We start from the raw sequence: 19,079 nt of genomic DNA, 5'->3' as shown, positions 1-19,079 counted from the left end.
ACCCCAGTGACTCTGTATGGTCGACCCTTTATCCCGCTTTAATATTGTAATTTATAGTTTAAATCTATTATATAATTTAGAAGATTGAAATTGATAACCTAACAAAATAAAGAAAGAAAAAAATATGTATACTAATGAAACTATAACGAACTAAGTGATAATACAAAATATACAAAAATCATGAAAAGAGTTAAAGAAAAATAAATGTTTAACGTACGAGGAAAAGCAAGACCAGGTGCAGTAAACCAAGTGAGAAATTTGGAAATAAAAAAAAATACGTTGATAGGGGGTCGTTTTGGGAAAGAAAAAAATAAACTGTAGATGCGCATTATTGATATGGAAAGAAAAAAAATAAAACCAAAGTATATGACCAGGGGGTTTGTGGAACGAAAAATTAAAAGTCTATAGGTAATGGACTGCTTGTAATTTTAAAGTTTGCTTAATATGTGTATGCAGTTTTAATGACAGAATGTGTGTGTTTTAATGGTGTTCAAAGCTGTGATGTGCAATGCAGTTTTGAGCTTGAGTAATATGCCAAAAGTGTATACAGAATGTCTTGTATCGGTCATCTTTAACGTGTCGGGCAACAGATATAGTGTCACGTAGCAGAGATATAGATGGGAGAATACGATTATTGAACGTGATGAAAAATCATACTAAAGAATTATATACAAAACGTTGCAGCAAATAATTATATCAACAACTAAGTTAATGAGCATTCACAGTGCAAATCAAGAATTTTATTGTAAACTTTCGCAAATGCAAATGCATTAGAACTGACAATAAAAAGGACCTGTACCCTTATGGTATAATCACATCTGAATTCAGCAGAGTAGTGACAACGGAGTAGCTGGGTAGAGGATTTTATGAGGCTTTGATGCTTTGTTATCGTGTAAACGAGTTGTAAAAATATCACTTGTATGATAGTCTGAAGGGTCAATTAAACTCCCGTTGACAAGGCAGATTAAATGTGTGTTAATTGCGGTGCCTTATTCTTGAAAAATAATCTTAGCGGGATTGTTTGACAAATAGAAGTAACACCCTTTAAACTACCATACATATATTAAGACTTTTGGATAAGAATATAAACAGGATAATAGATTAAATAAAGGAGACTACATTTTATACCATTATGGTTAATTGAATTAATGCAATACATCATACATGTAGGCACCAATTATTATAGCCCTTATTGCTACTAATAAAATGAGTTAATTATTACATGTCAGCCTTACTTGACTGATTCATAATTATACAATTAATTGTTTATTGTTTCCTATTGCTTCTTTAATTTGATCTTTTTAATTATTTATAGCTGAATTTTTAACTGTCACATGCCCAAAGTGGGCAAGCGATTTTATGTACAGTATATAGAGAGATTGTTTATTTAATAAAAGGAAACGCTACTAATTTTAAAGTCTTCACTAAGCATCATTAATGACCCCCTGATGGGACAGACATAGTTTATAGGCAGATCCCTGGCGTTCAAGCTATCGCGTGGTTTAGGTGAGAAAATGCTCAGATGTAACGGAACATTGGATTGGTTAATATCTAAAACAAAATGTAAGCTGTTACTTTTGAAAAGTAAGCCGATACTTTTGAAAAGTATGCCGATACTTTTTTCACTATGCATAAAGTTTTTGTATCGGCTTACTTTTGAAAAGTATGCCGATACTTTTGATAAGTATGCCGATACTTTTAACAAGTAAGCCGATACTTTTGAAAAGTAAGCCGGTACTTGTTAAAAGTAAGCCGATAGAAATATCCCTATTTTGACATGAACGGCCACTGATACAATCTATACTATAGGTGACATATCAAAATACCTGTAGAACGAAAATACCTTACATATAATATTTTGTCACCTATATTAAATCACTTGTAAAACTGATTTGTACTTTTACGATAAAAATATAATTGATCCAGTTAACAAAAGTATTTACGGTTAATGCTTTAAGTTTGTAATACACGTGTACATGATACTGCACATTTAGCATTCATTTGCATAGATTTTGTAGGATTCTGTACAAATTGAATTTTGTCTCACAGAATTGAATTTTATCTAACAGAATTTAATTTTATCTAATAAGAACTGAATTTTGTGACGCAGAATTGAATTTTGTGATACAGAATTGAATTTGTCTCAAAAAATGAATTTCGTCATTACAAAATTGAAGTGATCATAAAACAAGTATGTGTAACATTGTTCTGTACGACAAAAAAAATGATTTTGTTGTGACGGAATTCAATTTTGTGTACACAAAATTGATTTTGATTACAAAAAGATCAAGTCCCATTCGGCGCTCCGTACCAGGAAGAAAAAAAGAATAACCATTATGTGAATGATTTCAAAATTGTTCTAAAGTTTGTGGTTTTGTACTTAAAATTGGTAATTTATCCAGGATAAACTGAGGTGAACAGGCATACACAACTGTTTGTTTTCAAATACCACATATTTCACAATTTGGTAAGTTACTGCGCAGTTAAATATATATATATATATATATATATATATATATATATATATATATATATATATATATATATATACAAACGCCAAATATTACGCTGCGCTTGCTTATTATTTCAAAGATTACGGACTAGGGATCACTGTTGTATAATCAATTCACGTCTCCTTGAGGAGTCTATTGCACTGACCCCATAATGACCTTTATCTAAGCTTTTTGAGTGTCTGATGTCGAGATTTTTGTGGAAAATCCTATTGCAAGTGCTTTGATTTTTGTGCATTGTCATGTTTTTCTCATCTTCAGCTAATGTATGTATTTCTGTTGTCTGTTTTAAGCATGTGGATCATCACGGTTTCACTTTTTACGTTTTTACCGTTACACCTTTTTATGACGAGTAAGTGAATACTGCAAATAGAATGACAAATCGACAATTCGATTCGACAAAGAATAGCTCTGAAGGAAAATGTCGAGGATTTTCACCAATTGGCTGTTTTTCTATGAATGAGGTTTAGTTTTGTGAATGTCGAGACAGCAACTGGCGAGGAAAACTCGATGCGTTGTCAAAGATCAAAAACGTCAACGACGCTATGAAATAACACGAAGTCGTTATAACATGTATAAAATCAGGATAATGATTGTGCATATGTAAACAAATCTTTCAAATCACCAGTCATCAATCGAAAAATGAACGAATTCCATCTATTTGTTCTGTTTTCTAAATTTAACTGAAAAAGTTTTTTAAAAAATGTTTCAATGTGACATACTGATGAACTACTCTGTCCGGAAGCAGCAAAATTAAGGTATTACTTTGAAATGCAATATGCAATTTTAAAGAGCGTATATACTGCATCGACGCTTATTTTCGGAAGAAAAACCCATGAATCGATGTGAGGCTGCAAAGTTGAGATGAAAAATTGGCCTTCATCGTGTACTCTTTGGTTCCTATCTATCATAGATAAGTTTTAATACTTTTCAATTCTCTAAACTGATATTTTAGGTTTTTCATCCAAAAAGTATCATGATAAATGACCAATAAGTCAAGAAGGCATTATGTATGTCTTGGAGAAGTCGAGGGCTTTTCACCGTTGAAAAGTAAATTTGAACTCTTTGAATGCATGGAGACTATGCAAAATGAGTATAGTATGTACTTACGACAATATTTACTGCTGAAAATGGCAAAAGTAAAATCATGAGTATTTGTAAAACTTGTCCACGTTAGGAGGTGCTATTTTTTTTGATGATATAAACACTGGAACAAAAATGGCTTAGTTCAATACATTGAAAATGTAGGAATGTAGGAAAATATTGAAGTATTACACAAACTAGGAATCGAAAGTGGTAAACACTGCCTATATACTGAAAATGTACTAAAATATCTGTCACATTTCTCCACAAAGAACGTGGTGTGCATCTTAAAACGTTGTGCAGAGATTGTGAAATATTGGCTGAATACTTTTTGTGTTGCACATTAGGTATTCCTAAGTGTGACGGTCGGACAGGCGGACAATGGAGTCGAGTGGTTAATAAACCTGCAGAGCACTTAACAATAGTGTCATAAAAGACTTTCAATTCCTTTCAATTTAATGTGCAAGAAGTATGACCTTATTACGAGAAAATAAAACAACAAAGTAGTGACGCAATTAATATTCAATCAAATCGAAAATAAATATATAGATTTCGTTGAAATTCAGTATAAAAATATACTAAGCTTGTCACATACACTTATTCGGAAGGTTATTTAACCACTAGCAGTGAAGTCAATGGATTAATTTTAAAACATCTTTAAGGGAGGCACATTTACGTGTTAAACTTTGTAATAAATATATTTTTTTCTTAGTTTTAGTTATTCGATTAAAGAGACCATTAAATTAAACTTGAAAATGGTTAATATTTAAATGATATGATGACACATTAAGAGTTTAATGTTTTGTATTCTCCTTTTTCGACTAACACGTTATTTATTATTTATGGCACGTCGGAGAAAATTAGCAAAGTCATAAGGTTATCCGATCTGATTTTATTAACTCACAGTTTAATGCTGCTATCTACTTGTTGTTTTGGTTATTTCATGTTGTTTGTAGTGTGGTTCTATTTTCATTGTCGACCCGTGCAGGTCGGGGTGTTAATAGAATAGGCCTGCAGCGGCGCTAAGCTTGTCGTAAAAGGCAACTAAATAGTGCTCAGAACCCTAGCCGGGGGCTAGGGCGCTCTGTCCACAGAGCAACTTGGATGTGTTCCCCAGGTGGTGGAATGGGTACCCCTGGCGTGTTACATGCTGGGGTTGTCAGGCTATAATACGGAAACCATGACCGGAAACCATAGTGGTGCACCGTGTTGGGAAAGATGCCACGTTCCTCGCACGTTAAAAAACCCTACTGTGGTATTCGATAGGAGTAGGAACCATAGGGCTCCGCCACAGGAAGCTATATTGCCCGACCCTACCAACCTTTCCCTATTTCCTGTGGCAATCAAAATTTCCCATTATCCTTGTGTCCCATCCCATTTTTCATTTCATCATCATTTCATGTTCATTTTATCATCCACTTCATGTTAATCGTCTGGATATACCTGAATTATTGCTGCTCGGACGTTAAATCCAAACAAACAAACAAACATATTTTCATTGTCTAATCATTACCCACGGATTATATTCTTTTTGATTACCGTTCGAATATTTCACATTGTTTTTTAAGGTAATTATGCAAAATCGTATTATCATACCCAGAGTACATATTGATAGGGGTGTCCGTCTTTTCTTGCTTCCGTTTGCACTTCCTTCCTTAAGTTACAAAGATGTTTGTTTGTTTGTTGGGGTTTAACATCCGAGCAGCAATATTTCAGCTATATTAAGACAATGAACATGAAATGGATGATATAATGAACATGAAATGAAAAAAAAAGGATGGGTCACAAGGATAATAGGGTCGATAAATTTTGATTGCCACTGGAAAAAGGGGGGATGGGTAAGATCGGGCAATTTAGCCTCCTGTGGCGGAGCGCAAATGTTCCTACTCCTATCGAATACCACAGCAGGGTTCTTTAACGTGCGAGGAACGTGGCATCTTTCCCAACACGTTGCACCACTATGGTTTGCAGTCAGGTTTTCCGTATTATAGCCTGACAACCCCAGCATGTAACACGCCAGGGGTACCCCATTCCACCACATGGGGCACACATCCCAGTTGCTCTGTGGGCAGAGCGCCTAGCCCCCGGCTAGGTTTCTGAGCACTTTTTAGTTGCCTTATACGACAAGCTTAGCGCTGCTGCAGGCCTATTCTTTTATCACCCGGACCTGCACGGGGGTAAGTTATAAAGAGGGTGTAAGCCCTCTCACCTGTTACTCCGCCTACACCACATAATGGAATTCAATGTAACTTTCATAGAACATTATTTTTACTTTGTGCACCTCCTATTTTAAATTCTGATCCAAATCAATCCGGGGGTTTCTTAAAGCAAAACATTGACTTTGTCATTTATTTATATGTGAGCGGGAATTTAATCTCTTATCCGATACTCCTCTTGAATATAATTTTATAACCATACTTTCAGAGAATCTAAATAGGATATTCCCATTGTGTGCCTCCATTTTCAGATTTTGATTTCATCAATTAAGGGGTTTTCACAAAGCAAAACCTGGACTTTTTCATTTATGAATACGGGGACATGGTGGTACCATGTCTTATTCGTGTCTCATAAAAAATTATCTCCTAAACCACAGAATGATTGATTGATTATTGGGGTTTAACGCCCAAGCAGCAATATTTCAGCTATATTCAGGCGATGAACATAAAATAGATGATAAAATGAACATGAAATGATGATGATGAAATGAAAGAAAAAAGGGATGGGACACAAGGATAATAGGGTCGACAAATATTTATTGCCATTAGAAAAGGGAGGAATAGGTAGGGTCGGGCAATTTAGCCTCCTGTGGCGGAGCGCAAATGTTCCTACTCCTATCGAATACCACAGCAGGGTTCTTTAACGTACGAGGAACGTGGCATCCCAGCACGTTGCACCACTATGGTTTGCGGTCAGGTTTTCCGTATTATAGCCTGACAACCCTAGCATGTAACACGCCAGGGGTACCCCATTCCACCACCTGGGGTACACAACCCAGTTGCTCTGTGGGTCGAGCGCCCTAGCCTCCGACTACGGTTCTGAGCCCTATTTAGTCGCCTTTTACGACAAGCTTAGCCTGTAGCGGGCCTATTCTTTTGACATCGGGATCTTCACGGGGTCACCACAGAATAGAATTCAATGTACCTTTCATAGAACAAATTTAGCACCTATGTCTTATTCGTGTCTCATCCTATACCACTGAAATTTAATAAAACTTCAACAGAATACTTTTTTATCATTAAATATGTGCACCTCTTATTTCAGATTTTGATCAGAAGTTTTTTTTAGGTCCTGCTTCTCCAAACATTATAGATTTTATCATTCCCGGACGTAGGGGTACCCTTATCTTGTCTGCAACTCTTTCTACACCACTGAATGGTAGATGATAAAACTTTTCTTGGTGTCTATTACATATAACCATTGTGCACCTTTTATGTATGTAAAATTTTGGTCCAAATAAATATTGAGGTCAAAAGGTGCATGTTATAATATCGGGAAGAGAAATTTCAATTTAGTGATCACTGATCACAGTTTAATGGGATGTTACTTAATGTGTTTCTATTTACTTGTTGTTTTGGTTATTTTATGTTGTTTGTAGTGTAGTTCTATTTTCATTGTCTAATCGTTATCCTTGGATTATATTCTTTTGGATTACCGTTTAAATAATTCACCTTTTTCGTATTATCACACCCAGGTACATAGTGATAGGGATGTCCGTCTTTCCTTGCTTCCGTCGACAGTTCCTTCCTTCAGTTACAAAGAGGGGGTACCTATCTTTCAACCGTTACTCCTCCTACACCACAGAATGGAATTCAATGTACCTTTCATAGCAGAATTTTAGTACCCATGTCTTATTCATGTCTCATCTTATACCAATGAAATTTAATGAGACTTCAACAGAATACTTTTTATCTTTAAATATATGGACCTCTTAATTCAGATTTTGATCAGAATTTTTGTTAGGTTAAATTCAATGATTATTGCTCTCGGTTTTTCTTGCTAATTGTGTTTCCGTGCAGTGAATGAGTCAACTAACTGCGACATCCTATATATGAAGATATTCTGAAACATGAATGGCCCAAAATTGTTGTTGGAAATGACGTAATTCGGAAAAAAGGAAGTGATTGCTTGAACTTTTAATACAGCATGTTACATGTATATATATGAAGTCTTGCATATTCCCGTTGGTCGGAACATAGCAATATAACAACTTCATGGTGCATTATCAACAAAGTCAGTGTTGACTGAGTACAAATACTTCTGTTCCTCATAGGCAAAGTCTAAATCATATTTGTCTTTGGTTGTTTCTATATTACACCGTACAATGTATAAAAATCTCCACTCTGATCTCTATTATGACTATATATTTTGGTGATCTAAAATAAATTAAGCTTATACTAGATATACACCAAAAAATATGTTACATAATGTGCTAAACTCAAATGTTGTTTATTTTAGTTTTCGAGGCAAAATGGCTGCTGTCATTGAAACCCTAGATGTCAGAACATTTCTTCACAACATTTTTGTCGTCTTCAGTTGGTTTAAAAACCTGTGCAGGTTACCATTCCCAATGAATGAGAAAGAAAAAAATATATATGCTTTGACTTCAAAAGATATCAGATTACCAGAAAAAAGAAGTTGTCAATGGAATTATGTTCACGATGGGATTTTCAATATAAAAGACTATGGAGGCTTAAAAAACGTGAAAGTCTCAATTTTTGTCAAGTGTTATACAGAAGCAGTGTTTTTTTCATACAAACCTGTGCCACTTGCAGAGAATTATAGTAAAAGGAATGCACATCAAAATAAAAGTCAGCGCTACAACGAAGAGAGAATTGCTGAAGACTTTCGAATATTGTCGGAAAAAGAATACTGTGGGCCATGCATAAACAATGACAAAATCACAACGGATAAATGCGTACAGGTAGATGGTAATGAATATAAGCCAGCCAAGGCAAGAGTTTTCCTAAAAGCTATGTTTTGTAAGAAGTGTCACAAGACACTTTTACCTCGTCCAACTTCTTCTGAACATCAGTACCATAACAGAGAGTTATCCGGCGTTGTAACACCCATTAAATCAGATGAAACTGGCAATTTATTTATACCTAAAGAAAACATAAATTTTGCACTTTGGAAAATCTCTGAACTATATCCTGAAATGACGGATACGATGTGTAGAAAAACAACTTTTATAACATACCCTAGACACTGGTATTTCATGCAGTTTAACTCTCTATGGAATATTGATGCCTTCGTTGATGCAGGATTCTTCTTAAATTCAGGTAAGAAACTAAATGTGTCTTTCTTCAGATTCATAATTCTTGAATCGATTTACCTTGGATGACTGTACAAAGGTACGTATTTTTAGGTCGAAACATATTTGTCCAAAAGTGATTTTTTTCCTTATAATTAATCATATGACTTTCCGTGTTTGGCAACAACTAAAAATAGTTCCTTCATCTTTAATAGTCCATGGATCAGCATCCCAGAGAGATCATTGTAGATGTACCATGGATCAGCCCCCAGAGAGATCATTGGAGATGTACCACGGATCAGCATCCCAGAGAGATCATTGGAGATGTACCATGGATCAGCATCTCAGAGAGATCATTGGAGATGTACCATGGATCAGCCCCCAGAGAGATCATTGGAGATGTACCATGGATCAGCATCCCAGAGAGATCATTGTAGATGTACCATGGATCAGCATCACAGAGAGATCATTGTAGATGTACCATGGATCAGCATCCCAGAGAGATCATTGTAGATGTACCATGGATCAGCCCCCAGAGAGATCATTGGAGATGTACCATGGATCAACATCCCAGAGAGATCATTGGAGATGTACCATGGATCAGCATCCCAGAGAGATCATTGTAGATGTACCATGGATCAGCATCTCAGAGAGATCATTGGAGATGTACCATGGATCAGCCCCCAGAGAGATCATTGGAGATGTACCATGGATCAGCATCCCAGAGAGATCATTGTAGATGTACCATGGATCAGCATCACAGAGAGATCATTGTAGATGTACCATGGATCAGCATCCCAGAGAGATCATTGTAGATGTACCATGGATCAGCATCTCAGAGAGATCATTGGAGATGTACCATGGATCAGCCCCCAGAGAGATCATTGGAGATGTACCATGGATCAGCATCCCACAGAGATCATTGGAGATGTACCATGGATCAGCATCCCAGAGAGATCATTGGAGATGTACCATGGATCAGCATCCCAGAGAGATCATTGTAGATGTACCATGGATCAGCATCCCAGAGAGATCATTGTAGATGTACCATGGATCAGCATCCCAGAGAGATCATTGGAGATCTATAATTGGTTCATTATTGAAGTATTTATAACAGAAATAATTTCTTGCCACTCAAATTTTTTATTTCAAATCTTAATGTTTTTGAATTGTCATTTGTAGCATAAAGTAACCAAATAAAACACACCGTTTGGATTTTTAAAGACATTTTGTAAGGAGATGAGGCACATTTTTAAAATGTTCGCCCGTTTTTTTTTGTAGCCACAAACTTTCTCTTACCTTCGTAGTGAAGGAGTAAAACTTTCTTATACCACAAAGTATTTGTATAGCAATTTTAAATGAAATGTTTAACTACATCCTTAGATATGGCCTCATATTTTTCGAATTATTGTCAGCAACTAAATAATAGTTTATTTCATATACAGATGGTAACTTAATTTGTTACATATGTGGCATGTGCATTCGTCATGAAATAGAAGACAATCCCTATGAATTCCATCAGGAGTTTTCACCAAACTGCACGAAGATACTGAATAACCGTAGGATCAATAGCAGAGTGTATGGTAAGTTTTATGTTAATGAATAGTTAGGATCATAAACCGCTAAATTCTTTAATGTTAGCCTGAATTATATAGCTTTAGGATGTATTTCTCTGATCTGGTCCCCCCTCGGATTATGGACCCCGGTTCAAACGACTCCTTGCTTTTAATTACAACACAAATCTAACGATTCTTTAATCTTTATTCCTACAATACATGATGCACCTAACAAATATTTTACTGCTTCCAGTCCCATCATCATTTAGTAAACTGATATAAAAATTTGAAAGTTAATCGTCGAACAGTATAGCTACATGTTCCAGTATAAATGAATACAATTATTCCCTCTAGGATTTTAGTCTTCTTTATAATCTGCATAAAATTGCAATTGGTAAGAAAACTGCGTACTCAAAAAAGCGTACGAAACAAGTGTTGCCCGAGATAGATAGGGTTTGTCACGTGATTTATTTTCACTGTACTTAGAATTGTGATCTGGTATGATGACAACAATCATTTTTAAAATTTCACACCGCTTACAATTGTGATTTTTTGTTCGGTATGATAAACGCCCTTGAAGAATTTGTTTGTCGTCTGTGCTTCTAGCCTTTATCAATTTTGTGTGCGTACGATTTTTTGTCTTCATATGTTTTTTTTTGTGTAGTGGATATTCATTTCGCTTTAAACCGGTAACTTAGTCCTTTAGAATCAGTCGAAGGCAGAATCCGGGTTTTGAAAATTTTCAACGTTAATTAAAGGCCCATTTGATTCTTCACAATTTGTTAAGGTTGATATCATTACACGTTTCCACTTTTTCCTCTTTTTTTTCAATAGTTGTATCAGATATATTTATCTTTATTTTGTACAGATGTATTGAACGATCATGACAAAGATAATGGGTAAAGAATATGTCTATCAGAAGAAAAAGCTCTGGCAGGAAGTCTTCAATACTACGTTGCATTATCATAATAAAATGCATTTATTATCCATGTATAATCCATATACATATATTGCCTTTTCTTCTGTTTATAATTATGTAGTAATATTCTGCTATACTTGCACACACGATACATTTTCGTTTCATTTGAGTTTCTAAATCGTTGATAATTCTATTTTATTATCTAGCGGTTATATCATATGTCTTGTGGTTTTGTATTGTAATATTGTATTTAATTTTTTGTCATACTACGTATTACATGTTATTTTTTTTTTTAAATTTCATGCAATTCACAATATTTGTACTTAATTCTAGTATTTAATGAAGTCTTAAGTAACATTTGCTCATCAACAAGATTTGTGACATAGCGTTCAATCAATTCCGTTGTTCATGAGAAGTTAGTTTGATTCTCGGAAGCGTATAATAAATCTTTAAAAATAAATTTTCTTTCACAAAGTTTTCAAAGCATTATTCTAGTGTCATCAATGTATAATCAACATCAACCAACATATTAATAAAGGAGTCGATGAATTAAGTTCCTGCTATATGTATGTAATCTTTCTAAAGCGATGGTTTAATGTTATGTTTTTTCTTGCTGAATGATATGGTTGGTCTATGTTTATAGACGTCTCCTGAGTCTTTCAAGATGCTTTAATTGGATAGTCATACAAATTTATAATCCGACCGATGAGCATGTATTGTTGTTGTTGCTAAAATATGTTATGTCTTGATGGAGGAACAATGTTCTTTGGAAAAATGTGGTTGGTGATACACTACATGAGCCTCATGTCTTTATATTCCACCTCTCAATGGTAGAAGATTCTAGGGAAGATTTTGAAAAAAAATGTAAAGTTTCTTCCTTATTTAGAGGAATTGTTATCCTTGTTAAATTTTGTACTTTAGCTACACACTGCTTCTTTCATTATACTTCCTATTTTGAAATTAGATATCCATCTTTTTCTGTTGCCCAGTATTTCTGATTTTTTCCGGACATCAATTATGTTTTTTCCTTCTGATACATGTCCTTCAATAAATTGGTTTCTACTTGATCATTTTTTGTTTTAAATTTCTTTTTTAGTCCTTCCGTTTTGAAAACATTTTCAACCTTTAATATCAACCATTATCTTATTTATATCTGAATATTTAAATTTTCCTGAATCAATTTGTTCATCTGCCATGTTACAATTTGTCACAGACGTCATCAACTATTTTGATGGTTTCGACGTTATATTTACATACTGAAAAAAGTTATAATTAAGTAATAGTGTAATTCTCTGACATAGATACTTCTTATGCTTGATGAAATGGTAAAATTATGTAGCTATGTAATCATAAGTGTACATTTTGTATTTGTACTTATCAAATTTTTTATGTTTATGTATTATTTAAGAGTAATCAAGGGAACCAAGGTTATAGCGGTAATCAAAATAATGTAATCCAGGGACAAAGACCAGACATGGAAAACAGACATACACAACATAGAACATAAAGTAACTAAAATCATACATACAAAGCAACAAAAGCAAATGAGCAACTCGGACTCCACTAAAAACTGGGAGCATGGACCAGGTGCACCGGTAAGGTAAACGTCCTCTGCTTTTCTAGAAACAACCGCCGAATTGCTCATAGAAAGTCAAGTCCGGGGTGGACGAAAGAGGAAAGGGAAACTATGACACGTTTAACAAATCAGTTTTCATGGCGCAGATGGATACACCGTAACGATCCACGAGTTCATGATGACGACCATAAAACTATTTGTAGTGATGACTTCAATCTTGTAGCAACAAATTCCCGTTCCAAAAGCCTATTTATTAGAATTCTAGCGCGATACAAAAAGTCTGCGTTGTTTCGGCAAGCTCTGGCATTACCTATGAGTTGTGATATGAACACTCCATACGCGACCAGTTGCACCGGTAGGGTAAGCGTTGTTGCTTGGTTATGTTTTGCATATATATATAAATATATAGAAGGATCTGAAAAATTCCCAACGATGTTAGAACTGTCAAATTGCGAAGCAAATTTTTGGTCGTTCCCTCCGCGGGACTCGAACTCGTACCGCTGTGACATCTATGGCAACACCGCCTGCACTAAGTCCAGCGCCCTAGACCACTCGGCCAGTTAGGCTATAAAATATAGCTTTCGCTGGCCGGGTGAACCCTCCTCGTAGGATTCATCTAGGGCTGTAACTTAGTATATATATATATATATATATATATATATATATATATATATATACGTCTCAGACCTTTCTATACGTATATATATATATATATATAGGTCTGAAAAATTCCCAACGATGTTAGAACTGTCAAATTTGCGTTATAAATTTTTGGTCGTTCTACCCGCGGGACTCGAACTTGTACCGCTGTGACATCTATGGCATCACCGCCTGCACGAAGTCCAGCGCCCTAGACCACTCGGCCAGTTAGGCTATAAAATATAGCTTTCGCTGGCCTGGTCGTTCCTCTTCGTAGAATTAATCTAGGGCTGTAACTTAGTACACGATGTATGGTAGTAACAGTTCATTTAGGTGTTATTATGTAGGATAGTAGATCAAATTAATGATGCATGTCACAACAAATCAATATTATACAAACGTGTCAGAATGTGACGACTCTATTCGCTACACTGCTCGACAATTAGATGCATAATTTAGACAAGTTAAATCAAAATAATGATTTTTAATTGTAGGTTTTTAGTGCATTTTATTATAATATTATAATATCAATAGCAACATTGATTCAATTCAGTAATTGATAATAGTTGACACCTTAGGTGCTTGAGTCAAATGTAGATTTTTTTCTTTACCCATCTTCATCAAAAAGTTAAAATTACGGACTAACGCACTATTAAAAGAATTCCTGGTCCTTTTTAAACATGAATGTAGATACATATAAAAAAAATTAAATGTTTTTTTGCAAACCACTTTTCTGATGAAATAAAGAGATACGATTGAATCCTTGTCACTATTACATTTACATGTTCAATTTTAAAGTAAATATGATTTGAACCTGTCTTTCTATATATATATATGAACATCACTGTCAAGTAATATTGTTGATTTGCTAATATTTTATATAAGCATATTTTTCAAATAAATATTTATCAACTCATTGAGTCAGCTACTTGCAATTCATACTCAATACAATATTTAGCACATTACACGAAACGGGTCCGAAAAAGTTGATGTCTTACGCACATCGGCAATGTAGTTGGAAATTTGAAACAAAATTATCATATCATCAGCATACATTCAAAATACAGTGTCTTGTATTTCGACTAATGTATCAACATTTAGTCTAGTTTTAAAAACATCAAAAAGTGGATAAATTTACAAAAGGAATAATAAAATTTGAATCCGTCGATATCACCAATAAATTAAGTGACTATATTTCAGGAAGTAGTGACTACATTTTTTAAGTCGCTAATATTGTTAGCGACTTCTTGCACTCATAATTTCAGTACTTTATATTCACATATGATTTGCATAATTAAATATTTATACTCTATGTTATGCTGCAGATTTGTGCCGTGTTTACGCCCATAGTGTCATACGAAATAAAAATGTACTTCTTTAATATCATACACATGTGTTCTACATGTGTTTCTTGCTTGTATTAGAACGGGAAGTTTACGTAAAATGATCGGTTAGTATTGAACATTACCCAGTTTCCAATTCAGGTAGAAAGGCTCGTTACAAGACTATATAGGTCATATACATTAGCATGGCTCCGATATCTATGAATATTCATTGCCAGATTAGGAACCAGATTAAACAACTTTGATCTGGTTCCTAATTTGGTTCCCTGGTCAATATCATAAGCGACTCAAAGATCGCTAAATTGTTCCTCTTTTAAAAAAAATATCATACATATGTCTATGTGTGTTTTTTTTTGCTTGTATGAGAACGGGAAGTTTACATTAAAAGGTGAAAGAATCGGTTAGATAGCATTGAATTTATGTAATATTATCCAGTTTCCAATTTAAAAACAGGGGCTCATTACAATTGACTATATAGGTCATATATATTATCATGACCCTGATATCTATATACAGTTATTGCCAGTTGTTTAATCCGGTTCTAGCTGTTTTGATTGAAAACATTCGGATCATCATGGTTACAAAAGAGTACGTAACCATATCATGGGAACCAATATTCTAGCGGAAGTAATCCGATTTTAGAGCTTATCGCATTTGTGCCATTGTAGATGTTGAAAGTAAGCCAAAATCAGTGGCAGAGATTATTTGACGATCAGCGACTTCGAAGACTCCAGTCTTTGATTTTATTCAGTGAGTTCGGATTAAATTTGATATCGCAGAATGTTGCTTTACGCAAATTATTTATTGTTGTACTCAATGCTGGTATATTTCCTGAACACAAATACAGTCAAAATAATGTAGCTATCACACTGGTCACTGTGAGTAGTTACATGTTCAAAGTGCTTTATTTTCCAATTATGGGTCCGAATGGATATACAATTATATAAAAAGTAAAGTAAAATAACAAAAAATAAATACTGATAATACTACTACACAGTCATGTTACAAAATTTGGTCTATGAGATGATGGACAAAATATTTTATCCAGAACGCTTGTTACTTTTGAAATTAAATCATGAGGAGATATTTATACACGAACTCTAACACTACCCAAAGAGAGATAACTATTTAAATCGTTTGAGTTTACCGAGAACATGTAGTTATGACATCACTACTCTGTTGTTTAGAGGCGCTTATATTATTCAATAATGAATAACAGATGCTTTTGATTCCGTCAAATATTTTTTAAGAATCAACTGAAAATGCATTTCACGGCAGTTCTTGTCAATCATTTATATGAATCATACCATTTTAAAAAAATGTCCTATATTTGTGGTAGTTGGTGGAATCAGTGTTTATTAAATATACATAAGAATTATTGATATTAGATATGTAATATAGAAAAAAATATGGACCGTTAAAATAATAGTTACTTCCCCTTAAAAGAAATATTTAATTGCGTTACATTATTTTTCAATAATTAAATGAATTACCCTTTGCATTATTCTATCAATCTACATGCATTTACACATATCTGGATATCAAAATGTAAGTATCTTATAAAATTTTAAATATTAGAAGTTACAAACGACCGACATATAACATCGATGTTCTCGAATGGTTAGACATCTGAAAATTATTCACATTTTACTTATGATGGAAAGCCATGTGTATATTTTATTTAAATATTTTGACAGAATTATCTGCCCTTAAAATGCTCATTTTCGGTTAATTTCCATGAAATTATAACTCAATTTACCAAAATGATATGGAAAATCTTGTCTTTTCACCTTGAATCTGATGGTGCGCATAGTCAAATTAAACTTTAAAAAATGGCTGTTTTTTTAATACAATTATGTTTCATTAATCATTTTTCACCCACTGCCTGATTTTATAAGAGACTGACACTTAATTCACCGTTTTGCATTTAAAACCCCTCTTCAGAATTTCGAGCTGTAAAATGTGAGAAATGTTTCCGAAAACTTAAAGCACGTACTCACAAAGGCTTTTTTTGTCTATAAATATAATTTTTACTTATTTTTAGTAACAGTATATTTTGACGTGGTTAAATTCTTAGATTATTAATTAGAGTATTTCTAACAATCATTATCAACCTTTTAAGCTTCGTATTACTATTTTATTTAGACATCGCAAAATTCATTTTTATTCCGAATTAATTTTATTGTATATTTTGAACTAATATTTTGGTTAATTTTGTGGTCTTGCTTAATAATATTACATGTAGTTCTTGATCTCATACCGATTTTTATCAATTTAGATCGAAGATCAGAAATGACATAGAACTCGTCAGAGCCTTTAGATTTGTAAAGTCCTATAGCATCTGCAATTATCTTACACTATCGCAGGAAAATAGTCCCATTGTTATACTCCATTATGGTTCAAATGCAGATAGTTAGGTCCACTTTATATGTACTTCTAATATAACAAGTTTAATTCTATGTTTTTTATGCCAATAAACAAACCCAATAAATTAACAACTTATACTACGAATTAAATAAACGGATTAATTTGGCTTGTATTAACAACGATCCAAATAGTTGACCTCTAACCACTGATCACTGCTTGTTCATTTCTGCGTATTTACCTGAATTAACTAGTCGTTCACTGTCGATATATTCAAGTTGCCTATTAATGTTTAGACGCATAATAAACCATTTCATGTTTAGCTAGAAATGAAAACACTAATAATCATCAATTAGAGAAATACGATATAAAGAGGAACGCTGAATACCAATTAAAAGAGCTCCCTTCCGATATTTCATGCAGGTCCTGGTGAATCCAAATATTTACAAAAAAGGGGGACAGTAGTTCCGACCCAAAAACTTATATAAAGAAAGGGTTCCAAGCTGTTATGCCATTTTTTTTAAAAGGGTACCCTCCTGATGTATCACCCACTGTATCGTGTATTTTTTGTACGGTAACTGTCTCGTGATATCGCGATCGGAAGCCCGGAGATGACAAATAAAAATGAAACTTTGCTTAGACGATGGCATAATAGAGCTTTTTGAGCTCCAGGGCCTTACAAGTGCATGGATAGTGACTCCTGCACCAGACATAATTGTTGAAATTATATTATAGGACTTTGACGCTTATGTAAATGTACGTGTATCCGGAACTAAGTACCCGAAACTAAGGGCATTTACATGAAACATAGGTGTCTATGCGATAACTTGTAGCACTTTTGCTATAAAGCGTAGCAACTGAGAAATGTAGCTAGATGCATGATTGAGAGGAACATATATCTTAGAACAATTTATTTCAGTGATGAATGACAGTTTCAATCTGGATCGATAAATGGGAATGGCCAACAAGTACTTAGTGGTGTAATACCACTGTCGCCTGCACATAAAAGAAAGCAGTTCGGAATGACACGAAGTAGCCCCAATATTGTACCCTATCATTCTCATAGTTTAGTAGAGGTGTACAAACTTGGTATCATCTGAAAGCTGAATGAATCAGTAGTAGTTTAAAAACTTCAGTTTCTTTTTTCAGTGTAGGGTAAAATAATTCTGAACAAAAACTGTCTAGACCCTTGATATGGCTAAATTTCAAAACGAAAGTAGTGATTTCTGCACTTGGCTTCTTTCACAGTTCTTCCTTAGAAGAGACACTATTAAAGTATACAGATATTTTCATGAGAGTTAAGGTAAAGGGTGTCCATCATAATGAAACCAATCCAGCACCAACTATACTCATGTAAAATTTGCTAGAGCTTATAGATAGCTGAATCGAGCATAAAAAGTAATGGTATAACACAATTTATTCAATTATGCAATATGTCGGAAAGTTTTGTGTTCATTCGTCTTGGTTCTCCATGGAAACCGACATCGAACGTAAATATTACGCAAACTGGCGCAATGCACTACGATGCATCATGAATTTAGGTGTGTGTGTGTGTGTGTGTGTGTTTTTTTTTTTTTTTTAATGTCCGTCGTAACCAGAATGGTGAATTTAATAAGAAATCAAAGAGTTCAATATTAACCATTTACAACAATAAGCTTATGTTAAGATACGTTAGAATTCGATCCCTAAACTTTCCTTTTATATCCTATTTTTGCAATTTGACGATTATTTGAGGCGTATTTGTAGCGAAAAAATTCAAACGATCGAAAGAAATTGATTCAGTACGTGAGTACATTGATTATCTATTGCATTTTATATGTAACTTTGCTTTGCTATAT

At 34.0% G+C, this 19,079-nt stretch overlaps 1 protein-coding gene across 2 annotated transcripts; it reads left to right on the top strand.

Annotated features, from left to right (window-relative positions):
- Nucleotides 1–2,196: 2,196 nt before the first annotated feature.
- Nucleotides 2,197–14,450, top strand: LOC148614682 (uncharacterized). Of its 2 annotated transcripts, none has more exons than XM_088588958.1 (4): nucleotides 2,197–2,467; nucleotides 8,049–8,872; nucleotides 9,060–9,948; nucleotides 10,290–10,421. In XM_088588958.1, exons 2-3 carry the CDS (start codon nucleotides 8,062–8,064, stop codon nucleotides 9,317–9,319), a joined length of 1,071 nt encoding a protein of 356 aa, XP_088445084.1. In that variant the 5' UTR covers nucleotides 2,197–2,467; nucleotides 8,049–8,061; the 3' UTR covers nucleotides 9,320–9,948; nucleotides 10,290–10,421. The 2 variants fall into 2 exon arrangements, with proteins under 2 accessions (XP_088445084.1, XP_088445085.1); XM_088588959.1 differs by lacking the exon at nucleotides 9,060–9,948 and adding an exon at nucleotides 11,269–14,450 and having other exon boundaries at nucleotides 2,270–2,467; nucleotides 10,290–10,427.
- Nucleotides 14,451–19,079: the final 4,629 nt, after the last annotated feature.

The sequence above is a fragment of the Perna viridis genome, chromosome 6 (assembly GCF_037379345.1).
Source record: "Perna viridis isolate PV_CMFRI_1.1 ecotype Kerala chromosome 6, ASM3737934v1, whole genome shotgun sequence".
Lineage (NCBI taxonomy): Eukaryota > Metazoa > Mollusca > Bivalvia > Mytilida > Mytilidae > Perna > Perna viridis.
The sequence above is the reverse complement of the archived record's forward strand: the minus strand, read 5'-3'. Positions and strand labels throughout refer to the sequence as shown.